Genomic DNA, 12,770 nt, shown 5'->3' with positions numbered 1-12,770 from the left:
CACCTAATGTTGGAGACAGAAGTGGCATCCCCAGAGACCCCCAAGTTGTTCCCTTACACTCAGCCCCTGTCACAAAGGCCTCAGAAATTCTCTGCAAGGGTGCCAGTGGTGGGCCATGCAAAAAATATGATGTCTTTTATACCAAGATTTTAGTTGGTGTTATAATTCCTCTATCTTCCTGATTAGTTTAATTCCATGGACTTTCAGGTATTTCCATAAGGATCAAGAAGTATGTATTTAAGAATCCGATGAGCTATGTTAAACTTGATGGTCTTCAGCCTGGAAGGGAGGGAGGGAGGGAGGATGAAAAAGGCCTTGCTGAGTGCACAGAGAAAAGCAGGACATCTCTGCCCCCAAGGAGTTCCCATTCTAATAGTATCTTTCACCGCCAAGTCACATGGAGAGACCTAATGGTCATTAGGATTCAGCGGCAAAACAGATGTTAGTGTATCTTCTGTATTATCACTTCCATTAATCAAACCATGTCCTTTTCTGGTGTTGAACCACTTAACAGTGCCCTTGGACCTTAATCTTTGCTCTTCGGCCTCTCCTAATGCCTCATCATTAAGAGACCACATCTCCAGTTGGTAAATGGTACAGAACGTTTTCTTCTCCCTCTTACTGTCCAACTTGCAGTTCTTTCTTTCGTGACTCTCGGTGCTGTCAGAGAGTGGGCAGGGATCATTCAGCTCCATTGCTCCTGGTACATTTTTTGCGACTCTGCTGAAAATATTTGACTCAGAAGGATGGTGACTTTAAAAGATTGCAGTTTGAGCATGCTTAGGAAATTTATTTATTTGCATTGCCCTGTTATGGGCACTACACACATTTTAGAAACAAAACCACACACTGCACTGTTCTCATGTATGTGTCAGAATATGAGTCTCACCAAGAATCTCACCAGGTCTTTCTTTTCTATTCTAGGGAATAAATGGAGTTTCTGGTCTGGATGGTCATGAAGGAGCATTGGGATTAAAGGGACCCCAGGTGAATGTGGACCCTTATTAAGTAGTTATATTCCAGGTTAGAAGTGAAAATTCACAGCCAAGTTAGAACTTCTGTTAATATTTTACATGAGGAGAGCTGGTGAAGTAGACTTGGGTTGGAGATATCTCCCGTTGCAAAAGGACTGCTGTGCCTACTCTTTCCTTTTATGGATTTATGGGACCCTTGGAATCCTCAATCTGAGTCTTAGCCTGGGCTGAGTTTCAATGGGAGACCAAATATAAAGGCAGGAAAACTCAAGGAGTCCGAGGACATGGGTTCAAACCCTACCTCTGCCATTGACTGGCTTTGGTTAAGTGACCTTGGTTAAGTCACTTGCTTTAGGTCTCAATTTCATTCTCTGGTAGAATGAGGGGGCTGGCTGTAGATCATCTCTATCGACCCTTCCAGCTCTCAGTTTGTGATCCTATGTTAGTCACCTCAAATTGCTTAGGTTTTCATTTTATTTTTCAACATTTATATAGCACTTTAAGATTTATAAAGCCCTTTTTGGATATTATTTCATTTGGTCCTCACCATAGTCCTTGAGGTAGGTGCTATTATTATCCCTGCTTTACAGATGGGAAAACTGAGGTTGAGAGACTTATTACCCAGTTACACAGTCTGTGGCAGAATTTGAACTCAGCTCTTTCTGACTCCAGATCCAACATACTCTACTGCACCAACTAGCTGCCCAGATTTTTCCTGGTATACCCAAGACATGATGGAGAATAAAGGACCAATATTTTACCGTATCTGAGCAGGTATTTCAGGGAGGCCAAAAAAATTCTTGAGTCTGAGCTCCCAAAAACAAATTCAGTTTTGTATAGCAGGAGTTCAGTACCAGAGATCCAGAAGGCAGCAAAGTAGAAGAATTGGCCGTTGGTGTAGGAAAGAATTGCTTCGTGTACAGTGTGAGAACAAGCTGTGTTCTTAAGAAAAAAATCATGTCTGTAGCAGCTTTGGTTTTGTTCTCTAGGGTCTGATCCTCTTGGAAGCTGAGCATTTTTTTCCTTGCAAGGGAAGAGGGCGTGCATAGGTTGACACCAGTCAGATGAGGGGGAGCAAAGAATGTGCTGAAGGGCAAATTTTGCCTGAAACATTAGAATATGGGGCAAGTTACAAAACAACAGCAATAACAATTTGGATTTAATGAGAACACACCAAAACAAATGGGGCCAAAATGCAAGAAGCCAGGACATGTTTTGTCACAAAAATCACCGTTAGCTTTGAAAGTATGAGGAAAACTTGTCCCATTGGTGGAAGTTGTTTTTTTCCCCCAAAGATTTAAACCATACAATTATTTTCTACTAGCAGATTTACTCTTTTGAGTTGGAGAAAGTATCTCTGATTTGTTTTCTCAAAGGATCGCACAACAGTAAAAAAAAAAAAAAGAGAAAAAAAAGCCTTTCTTTCTTGGACCCAAGTATTTCAAATCAATTGACTTTTTTTATGAAATTTTTTCTTCAAGATGATTCCCTCAATAAAGGAAGTGCTTCTTAAGGTCCCTTTGGGCAAGGCCTATTTGTTATTAAGTCTATTTTTCTTCCTGGAACAGTGCTTAACACATAGTAGGTGCTTACTGAAGGTTTGCCGAACCAGGTTGAGTTGAATTCAGATGATAATGGTAGATGACGATATGTCTCCTTGAAGTTCCTGTCTCTGTTCTACTCTTGACAAATCCTATCACTATATAAAATCTTCTCCATCACAATTTTAATACACTTTTAAATTGAAGCATCTCTCTAATAACACAAAAGCAATAACAGGACAGTGTTGATCAACAAGCATTTTCAAGTACTTATTAGGTGAAAGGCAGATGCTGGGCATTTGTGATACAAAAACCAAAGTGCCCTCAAAGAGTTGACGTCTCTTGGAGGGGCAGCCTGTCAGTATAGAAGTATATGTAAAATATGTGCAGACTGATGGGGCGGGGGAGGCCACCAGCATCTGGGGAAATGAGAAAAGGTGTCATGTTGAAGGTGGTACTTGAACTGTGTCTCAAAAGGACTTAAAAGGATTATAAGAAGCAGAAATAAGGGAGGAGTTCATACCAAGCCTGAGGGATAGCGTGCATGGTATTACTCATGACTCGGTAATTATTATTTAATATAACACGTACTGAAGTTAATAGTAAGAATTTCTGCCTTATTTCATTACAGGTAATATCACTTTGTACTATCCCAATCAGGATTTTTTTTTATAATGGACTACTTTTGCATTTTTGAATCTTTTTTTTGTTTTCCATCAGATTAAAAAAATATATATATGTAACTGTTTAAAAAACAAACAAACAACTCTACCATGTTTGGAGTATAAATATATTTGATATAATGGGGGATAGGTTGGAATAGGCCAAGAAAATGTTTGTTCTGTTTGACCTCATTTTTCTTTGCAGATCACCAACACTCTAGCCTACAGATTGGTTTCCATATTGTTCAATGTGTCAGAGTATGGATGAGTTATCTCTCGTATGCTGAAGAAAACAGGAAAAAAAGAGAAGTTAATTGGGCTTATCTTCATTCTGTCCATGTTTTAGACAAAGCCGTTCTATTTTGAAGGTCAAGTTAATGGAGTTTTCCTTTTAGAGGGCAGTAATTCTCCAATTCTGTTTATCTAGGGCCCAAGAGGGGATCCTGGCTTGAAAGGAACACGAGGAAGTCTAGGAAGTAAAGGTCCCCCGGTAAGTGTCAGTGGACAAAGCAACTACATTATTTTTGGATGTAGAACTGTGATTTTTAGCCTGGAGTATGGTGGGGTATAGTGGGGTATGGCCCTCTAGGAGATGGAGGGAAGGAATGTGTGGAGTTACCCCAAAGAGTACATGAACCCATACATGCTCCAAGCACTGCCATTTTCATCTTTGCTTAGCAAATGTGTTTTCTGCAAACTGAATAAATAATAGGTCTCACCTGTATATCTGTTACTCTCTTTTTTCAAATATGTGTAGTCATTGTCGTGGTTAATGTAGTACAGTTCAAGTTGAAATGCCATAGAATTCATAGGAGCTTTTTGGCCATTATTTGTTTTCTCAGTGACACATGCTAATAGTACTACTGTTATAATGAAGGTGTGGTCTATGAACTGTTTTATTTTAAGAAGGGGTCCTTGTCTCAAAAAGGCAGAGAACCATGGACCGTGAGTGCCCTTGGGCTGTCCTCTCCATAAGAAGATGGTATTGGCTGAATTTGAGCAGAGGTTTTTAGGGGGGTTCTCTCTGGTTTACAGTTTTGGTTGGTGTGCATGTCCCTGCTCCCAGTCCTACCCAGTCAAGCTGTCCTAAAGGGCTTAGTAAGGTCAGAGAGATCTCTCTCTCTTTGTTAGTCCCACAGCAGCAACAACCTTGGCAGAGCCTGTGTGAATTCCTAAACCACAGGCCAAACCAGGCCACCTCCATGCTCAGTAAACTCCCATGACTTCCTGTGACCTCGGGGGTCATTCCTTCACAGGAATGTTCTCTTCTCCTTTTCACACATACTCCCTTTTGGGTCATTCGTCTGCTTTCTTTACCTAGCACTCTGTTAGGATAACAAAGCCATAGGTTCTGATTTATCATCCTTTTATCTCAATGTATCATAATATATTATGGGATAAATTCTTCCTTCCAGATGCACACTCTCCCAAGGCTATAACACTCATCCCCTGGGCTTCCAAGAGGAAAGAAATACTCTTTCTTGGATTGTTGAAGACGCCCCCTCAGGAGAATCACTCAACTGCCACCAAGACTTTGTGATAGCTAAGAAAAAAATCTTATTTATATCCAAATTTTTTATTGACTAGGAGACTATATTGGAGCCAGAGATGTCTGTTCCTGCATTAATGTAGGAACACACTTGATAATTCCACACTCCTTTATTCTTTTGTCCCCACAGTTGGGTGTGTGACCCTGGGGGATATAGAGAACCCCTCTGCCAGTGGACAGGTTGGGGAGACATTTCATCAGACTGTTCTGTACAACCTTATGTTCTCTCTGGAGAGATTTGGAGGGCCCTATTCTATAGTTATCTAACATACTCCCAACCTCAAAGGAGTCTCAAGTTCATTACTCTTTGTAATATGAGGAATGAGTGCTTCACTGGATAGACATAGCTGGAAACCGTGTTCTGAACTGGCGCCACATCTTTCATGGCCTTACTTTCCTTGGTAGAAATGAGCAATGGCCCAACACTTAGTGAACATTTCCAGCCTCCAAATATTTATAAAGCATCTTCTTGTGTATGATTTTGTCTCTTATCTCTATTCTTCTCAATTGACATTATTTATATGTTCTGATGAACACATTGCTCCCCAAAACTTTCCAGCTCTATTGTTCATTATTATTATATTATTATTCAGCTCTATTCAAGTAAGGACCAAAAAACAAAATGGGAGGAGTCTGCTTTGCATTTTGTATACCTGGATTATGTAAAAGCAGCACAGACTATATGGTGAGATTTGGGGGGGAAATGTGGAGGGCTTAGAAAAAAGTATCTTGTGTATTTCATCTACTTATTCACAAAGTTCAGGTGTAAATGGGGTGAAACCCGGCATTCTTGCTATTTCCCTTGCTCTACTCTCCAGAACTATAATCCAAGATGCTGTTACGAGAGTAAGTGATTCCCTTTGCCCTCCAGGGCATCTTGAAGAATGAGTCCTCCTTTATGTCTCTCTGGTTCTTGGTCATAGCTATAACTCATTCAGTCTCTTGGTATCCTTAGAGTCAGTAAAAACTGTCTTTCCTCCTCTTCAGTCTAGACCTTCTGTTTATCTGGATGGAAAATAGAGGAGTTCTTTGCTGGTTCTTTCTTTCTTTCTTTCTTTCTTTCTTTCTTTCTTTCTTTCTTTCTTTCTTTCTCTCTCTCTCTCTCTCTCTCTCTCTTTCTTTCTTTCTTTCTTTCTTTCTTTCTTTCTTTCTTTCTTTCTTTCTTTCTTTCTTTCTTTCTTTCTTTCTTTCTTTCTTTCTTTCTTTCTTTCCACTTAGAAAATGCAATTCTAAACTTGGGGGAATTTGCCACAATCAAGAGAATGATGAATGCTTGTTTTCTAAATGTTTTTTTCAATTCCACAAGAGAAACTAAAGGAAACTGGCGACGTTAAGTACCCCCAAAAAGAGGTTTTCCAGTCATGTTAGCTGCTTGCTGCGGATTTGGGGGAAGAGTGGTGCAGTGGATAGATCTATGACTTTGAAGTCAGTAAATTTAAACCCTGCCTCTGATAAGCACTTACCAGCTGGCCGTCCAGGGGCAAGTCACCAACTCTCTGAGCCTCACTCTCCAAATCTGCAAAGCAGGGTTATTGAGACCAGCGTTATCTGCCTCCTGGGTTTTTTGTGAGGCTTCTTATGTAATAAATAATACATGGGGTTCACAAATGTTAAAGCAATATAGAACTGTCAGCTATCATAATTATTATTGAACAACCAGGTCTGTTTGTTCACTGAAATGGTTTAACACGAGAGTTCTCAAATTTGGTGATAGAAGGCTCTAAAAAAATTATCCCGGGGAGTGTTCTGAGGAGCATTCAATACAGCATTCAGGTAGAACTAGATAACCCACCTACAAAGGATTCAAGGCGAAGATTAAATGAGTTTACATCTATAAAGCATTTTTCAAACCTTAAAGCACTATGTAACTGCTGCTGCTGCCAAACAAAACACAAACCTGGATCCTAAAGAGAAATAAAGTGAAGGTCCCAGGAAAAATTAGGCAGTGGCACCCCAGAAAAAGGTGAATACAGCTCTGCCTTTTCTTTCTTTTCCCTTTCCTTTGTTTTTGTGGGAAGAGTCCATTTGCTGTATAGAGAGGGTTATTTTTTTCTTGACAGCCTAGTGTGAAACACTGGAAGGTAGGATAGTTGGAAGGAGCTGGGATGCCCAGTGCTAGTCTGGGGACCCAAGTGCAATTTACATAGGCCTGAACATTTTTTACCATTATTTGCAAAGATATGTTGCTTTTAAAAATACCTACTTTGCTAGGGTTTATACCCTCATGATGAGCTTCTGACTAGCAGGGAGAGAGAGAGACAGAGAGAGAAAGGGAGGGAGAGAGAGAGACAGAGAGAGAAAGGGAGGGAGAGAGAGAGACAGAGAGAGAAAGGGAGGGAGAGAGAGAGACAGAGAGAGAAAGGGAGGGAGAGAGAGACAGAGAGAGGGAGGAATTTGAAAAGAGAAACATGGTGGAGAGCATTTGGGTGAGGAGCAACAGAAGCAGACACAGAAGCAGCATTTTCCTAAATGTGTACTATATAGACAACCTAGACAGAAGATAGAGTCAGTTCAGAAGACAGAGAACAAACCTGGTATGGTATGGGAATATATTATAGTGATAAAGGACATCACTACAATACAGGGCATCTAGATGGTAAAGTAGATAGGGCATTGGGCTTAGAATCAGGCTTTCTGTGGAGAACCAAAGGACCAGCTTGGTTTTATTGTGCATCCAAAGGCAACAAGAAACATCATTTCGTTGGACGTACAGTAACCTTGGTTTGTACTGCTCATAGCTGAGAATGCTGTGAAGCACCATTATGGAAGTGATGGCAGCTGTATGGGCTCCAACATCTGTTGCAAAGGATAAGGAAGTTAGAAAACTTTTGAAGAACTCAATAAAACTGTCTAAGTTCAATCAACATGAATTAATGAATGAGCCAGCATTTACTAGATGCAGAGCTTTAAGGCAGCCCCAGCCCTCGAAGAAGAAGCTTTCCAATGCTCCAGTTCTGTCTCTGATTCTCTCTGACTTCTGCACTTGAACATTCCATGGGTATCTGACTTGGCATGTCCAAAACAGAGCCTAATATATTTCCCTCTGAAGACACCATCGTTTTACCTGCCCTATTTCTACTCAAGGTACCAGCATTCTTCCATTGATCCCATTTCACATAAGCACCACCTTCTGATCTTCACTTCTCCCCTTCATATCAAGTGTCATGGATTCTACTTCTTTGGCATCTCTTACATCTGTCCCCTTCTCTCCACTTATGCTGTATGGCTACCCAGGACCTAATCATTTCTTGCCCAGACTATTGTGATAGCTTCCTAAAGAGTCCCCTAGAATCCAATATCTACCCTCTCCACCCATCTCTCATACAGTAGAAGGAACTTCCAATGAGGAAACTCTTTCTACCAATGATGATTGGTCCCTGTTCTGAAAATGTTAGTCTTGGGGAGGTCTGGCCACTGAGAGCTTAAAAGACTTGTCCATTGTCACACAGCCAATAAGTGTCTGAAGCCAGATTTGAAGTAGGGAGGATGAGTCTTCCTGACTCCAGGCCTAGTGCTCTGTTAACTGCACCATCTATCTGCCCCTGGCTCATTTGACAGGTATGGGAACTGAGGCAAAGAGGGTTAAGTGACTTGCCCAGGGTCATCCAGCTAGTAAGTGTCTAAGGCCATATTTGAATTCAGGAAGATGAATCTTTCTGACTCTGGGCCTGATAGTCCCTACACTGCACCATCTAGCTGTTAGCAGGAAATCAGGAAAACCAAGATTCCATTCCTGCCTCTGACACATATTGGCTATATGATCCATGGCAAATAGTGCACTAAGGCTATAAAATGCAGTGCAGGCACCACTCTACATTTGTAGAGAGAATCCTACCCCTGGAAATTGCCTACATCAGTGAAATCACCATCTTGGTACAAAAAAATATTCTTCCACTCAGGCTGTTTGATTGTAAGTCATTAAACTGCAGATACATCACACAGTAGATTGAGATCTGGACTTGAGGTCAGCAAGACATGAATTCAAATCCTTCTATAGATTCTCACTAGCTACATGACTATTAAATAGTTTAATCTCTCTTGGCTTCAGCTTCCTCATCTGTAAAATGGGGACAATAATAGCACCTACCTCAAAGAGATGTTTTGAAGAACAAATGAGATCATACACAAATCACAATGCAATATAAATGTTAGTTGTGGGCTGTTATGTGGCAAGAACAGAGAATAGCTGATGACCAATGTGTGTTCTCTGGTGATATCTACCCAGTATCAAGAGAGTTAAAGAAAGGTTCCTGGCTCTTTGGGGAGACTCCCATGGAGAATTTGGGAGGACATAGTTCAGAGTTACACATGATGGGCTGAAGTCTGCATTATTGGGGTCCCCAAGCATGGAGATTACAGATCCCAAAGATATAAAGTCCTACACTTGGGTTTAAAAAAACCTTCATATTTACAGTTACAAGAAAGAGAAGACATGATTGGACAATATTCCCCTGAAACAGATGTGGAGTATTCGTGGACTTCAGGTTTCAGTCAGCTGTGTGATATGGTAGCCAAAAAAGGGAATTCAGTCTCTACCTGCATTCAGAGTGGCATACTGTTCAAAATGAGAGAGAGAGTAGTTGGGCTAGAGCTGACCCTGGCTCAGGCCACGTCTGGATGGTATTTATGGGCACGATTTTTTTTTTTTGAAACTGGATCTCCTATCTTGTCTAGGCTGGAAGTTCAGCAGCCACTCAGAGACCTTATCCTTCTGATTGGAATGGGAGCTTTGACTTATACCATTTCCAATCTTAGCCAGTTCACTCCTCCTTAAACAGCCTGGTGGTCCCCACCTTCAGGAGGCTCACCATACTGGTACCAGACTTAGTGCAGACAACTGATTGACTTCAGTTCTACAGTGACTCAGAACTCCAGAGCTCTAGTGATCCATCAGCCTCTGCCCTCCCAAGAAGCAGAGATTACAGGGGTGAGCCACCACATTTTAGGAAAGATTTAGATAAGCTGGAGCATATCCAAGAAAGCCCATCAGGGTGGTTAAGGAGTTGATGCCATCAATTCCCAAAGAACTGGGAACGTTCACCCTGGAGAACTCTTATGTGGGGAAAAATACTTCAGGTGTTTGGGGGTTGTCAAGGGCAAGAGGGACCAGTCTTGTACTGCCTGGTCCCAAAGGGTTGAATTAGGAGCTTGGGTATAAGTTGAGCCATCTGAAAGTGGCATGGACCACTTCAAAAGAGTGGGTGTCTGCTTATTAGCAGTCTTCAAGGAAAGGCTGGATGGCCACTTGTTGGTATATTCTTTGGGAGACTCTTCAGCTGACATATGTTGAATTACATGATGCTGCAATCTCATCTACCTCCCCGTTTTATGATATTCAGTCCCTCATAGGAGCTGAATGTCATGGCAGTTCTCCAATGTTTCCCCCGCCCCCTCCCCCGGACCTAGAATTTGTTTTTGAGGTGAGTTTGAAAGTCTCCTGCACTTTTCAAAGAATCTTTAGGCTATAGGAAGCTCTGTGAGATCATTTAATGGATCTCTTCACCCTCATGCAGGACCACACCCAAGCCAGTCCAAGTTATTGTTTTAGAGACTTTGAAATCAGGAAATTCCATTATCTCCCTAAAGAACTGGTTCCAGTGTTCGCCAATCCTTTCACTTAAAAAAAAAATACTTCTTTTTAGCTAACTTTCCTCTTTAGTTCTCGTTTAAAAAAGGGGGGAGTTAAAATACCAAAAAATGCTTTTTTTTCCTGAGTCAAACCAATACAATTTGAGGTCATGTTTGTCCCAGAAAGGATGGTTTATCTACTTCTAGGATGCATCATCTGTAGTGCAAAGAAAATCTATCAGGAAGCAGAATTCAATACACTGGTGTTAGGATTACTTTTAAAGATTATCTATAAACATTTTAATCAAAAGAGAATTCTTCCTTCATGGGCCTAAAATCTCAAAGGAAAAAAAATATTACTTCAGTTCCTAAGAACAAAGGAATGTAACTCCTGGCTTTGAAGTGTGTGTGTGTATGTGTTAATGAACAAAATTTTAGTCTGTTAAGATAAAGTATGTTCTCCAATAGAAGTAGAGGACAGACAAGAAAAAATTCAAGACAAATGTCATCTGGAGTATTTCCTTTAAAATTTGGGTTTTATTTTATCTACTTTTATTTGCATTGTATACTAAGGATATGGCTATGGCACCCGTGAGTTTCTTTGGAAGAGGAAAACCACAAAGACATTGAATGATTTTCAAGCCAGGACTCAAATTACCTTATTAACTTTCTTTAACTTGCTAGCCTTTATGTGGCAGCTGCAATATCTTTTCCAGAATCAGGATGGATACAGCCACAATGCTTTTTTACCCATCTGTAATTTCATTTTCATCCAGGAGTTCATATAAAACCAACCACTTGGAGGAAGTTTCCTTGGATCCTGATTTAATATTTTCATATTTGGCTTCTTGCAGGGTCCTCCAGGCCCAGATGGTGTTAAAGGGAGTCCTGGCAGCTTGGGGAGCAGAGGAAATAAAGTAGGTCACATTTCTTGATATACTTAGTAGCTTCAGAATTCTTTGGTTACTTAGATTCTTAAAAATGACTATGGAAGGGTCCTACTCATGGCATGATATCTGTTTACAGTCAGTAACACTGAAGGAATTTGTTGGTTGGGACCCTAATGGCACAAAGAACTTCCCTAGGACAGTTGGTAGCCTTCTGGGTGTGAGGACTGCTGAGATGAAAATTTCCTTCTGAGAATGATCCCGAAAGATTCAGACTTAGCCATGTCATACTTGTGTTTGAAGTGCTTCCGGGAGATCGTCTGTTATGAGACAGGCTCAGGAAACTATTTCCTTCATAGGTTTTCTGAATTTACCCCCAGAGAAGATACAAACCTCTTAGGGAGCCCCAAGTAGAGCTGGCCTTCCATCTTCTTCGATTGTGATGGGCCTAGGACTAGATCTTTATGGATCAGCCTCAGCCTTTACACATATATTCAGGCCTTATCTGGAAACAGGCCATTGAATCTGGCTGGGTTTTATCTTAACTACACCAACAATGAGGCAGCTAGGTGTGGCACAATGGAAAGAGTGCTGGGCTTGGAATCAGGAAGACTCATCTTCATGAGTTCAAATCTAACCTTAGATGCTTACTAGCTGTGTGACCCTGGGTAAGTCACTTAACCCTGCTGACCTCAGCTAAGAAAACCTCAAGAGTCAGGCATGGCTGAAAATGACCCAACGACAAAACACCACTAAATAGTTATTGATAGATGGTGGATCACTTAGTAACGTCAAAGCCTCACTTTTCTTACCTGTAAAATGAGGGAGTGGGTGAGATGCTGTCCTGAGGCCCACTCCAGCTCTCATATCTATGGTTCTCTGCTGTTTCATCTCCACAGCTCACTCTTCATTGACCTGTGTCTAGGCAGGGTTTACATAGCCACTGTATCCAGTGGGGACCCAATGTGTGCTTCATTGTTAAGAAAGGGTTAAGCTCCATGAACAAACCTGACGCATCTCACAAAGTTGTGTTATGGCACTCAGGAGATTGTGCAGTCATCTGCAGCCCAGAGCTACTACCTCTGGTGTCACCTTCCCTTGAGAACCATGAAATGAATTAAACCTCTAACATCTAGGCTATTAGCTTGGCTTTGTTGCAGGAGGCTGTTGGTTTGTAGCTAAACACCATTTTTCTTTTCTTTCTTAAAAAGAAAAAACAATGCAGAGGTCCTCTTAGATTGAACCTCCTTCCAAGGGTGCCTCCTAGCGCTTGTCAGCTATTAGCTCAAAGGACAGTTTTCTCTAAGTAGTGGGAATGTTTTCTGGAGGCTCAGTTGATAACGAAAGGAAAATCTGGTTGGCAATGACATTCCTTTCTGTTCAAAAAACACCATATGTATTGTCCTTTCCAACTCGCCATCATAGCGTAGTTCGATGGTATTATCTGTATTGATGTTACTTCTAGTTTGCATCAAACAAGTCTCGACTGATCTCTTGCCCTGAATCTCATGGAGGTGTTGAGGGGACCTTGGATTTTCAAAGGCAGAATGCAAGGTCTAATGGGGTCTGCCAAGCTGGAAAGTCTTCAG

General features: G+C 41.2%; 1 protein-coding gene across 3 annotated transcripts in view; it reads left to right on the top strand.

The window, feature by feature from the left end:
• LOC138161643 (collagen alpha-6(VI) chain-like) overlaps positions 1 to 12,770 on the top strand; it is a 133,781-nt gene that overhangs the window by 80,748 nt on the left and 40,263 nt on the right. For all 3 annotated transcript variants that reach the window (XM_069088398.1, XM_069088400.1, XM_069088399.1), the window contains 3 exons: positions 925 to 987; positions 3,605 to 3,667; positions 11,149 to 11,211. In XM_069088398.1, the coding sequence (XP_068944499.1) occupies positions 925 to 987; positions 3,605 to 3,667; positions 11,149 to 11,211 (189 nt within the window). The remainder of the gene's footprint in view (positions 1 to 924; positions 988 to 3,604; positions 3,668 to 11,148; positions 11,212 to 12,770) is intronic.

Source organism: Petaurus breviceps, unplaced genomic scaffold (genome assembly GCF_028583685.1).
Source record: "Petaurus breviceps papuanus isolate PSGF00001 unplaced genomic scaffold, PetGlider_PUasm1.0 185, whole genome shotgun sequence".
In the NCBI taxonomy this organism is placed as follows: domain Eukaryota; kingdom Metazoa; phylum Chordata; class Mammalia; order Diprotodontia; family Petauridae; genus Petaurus; species Petaurus breviceps.
The sequence above is the reverse complement of the archived record's forward strand: the minus strand, read 5'-3'. Positions and strand labels throughout refer to the sequence as shown.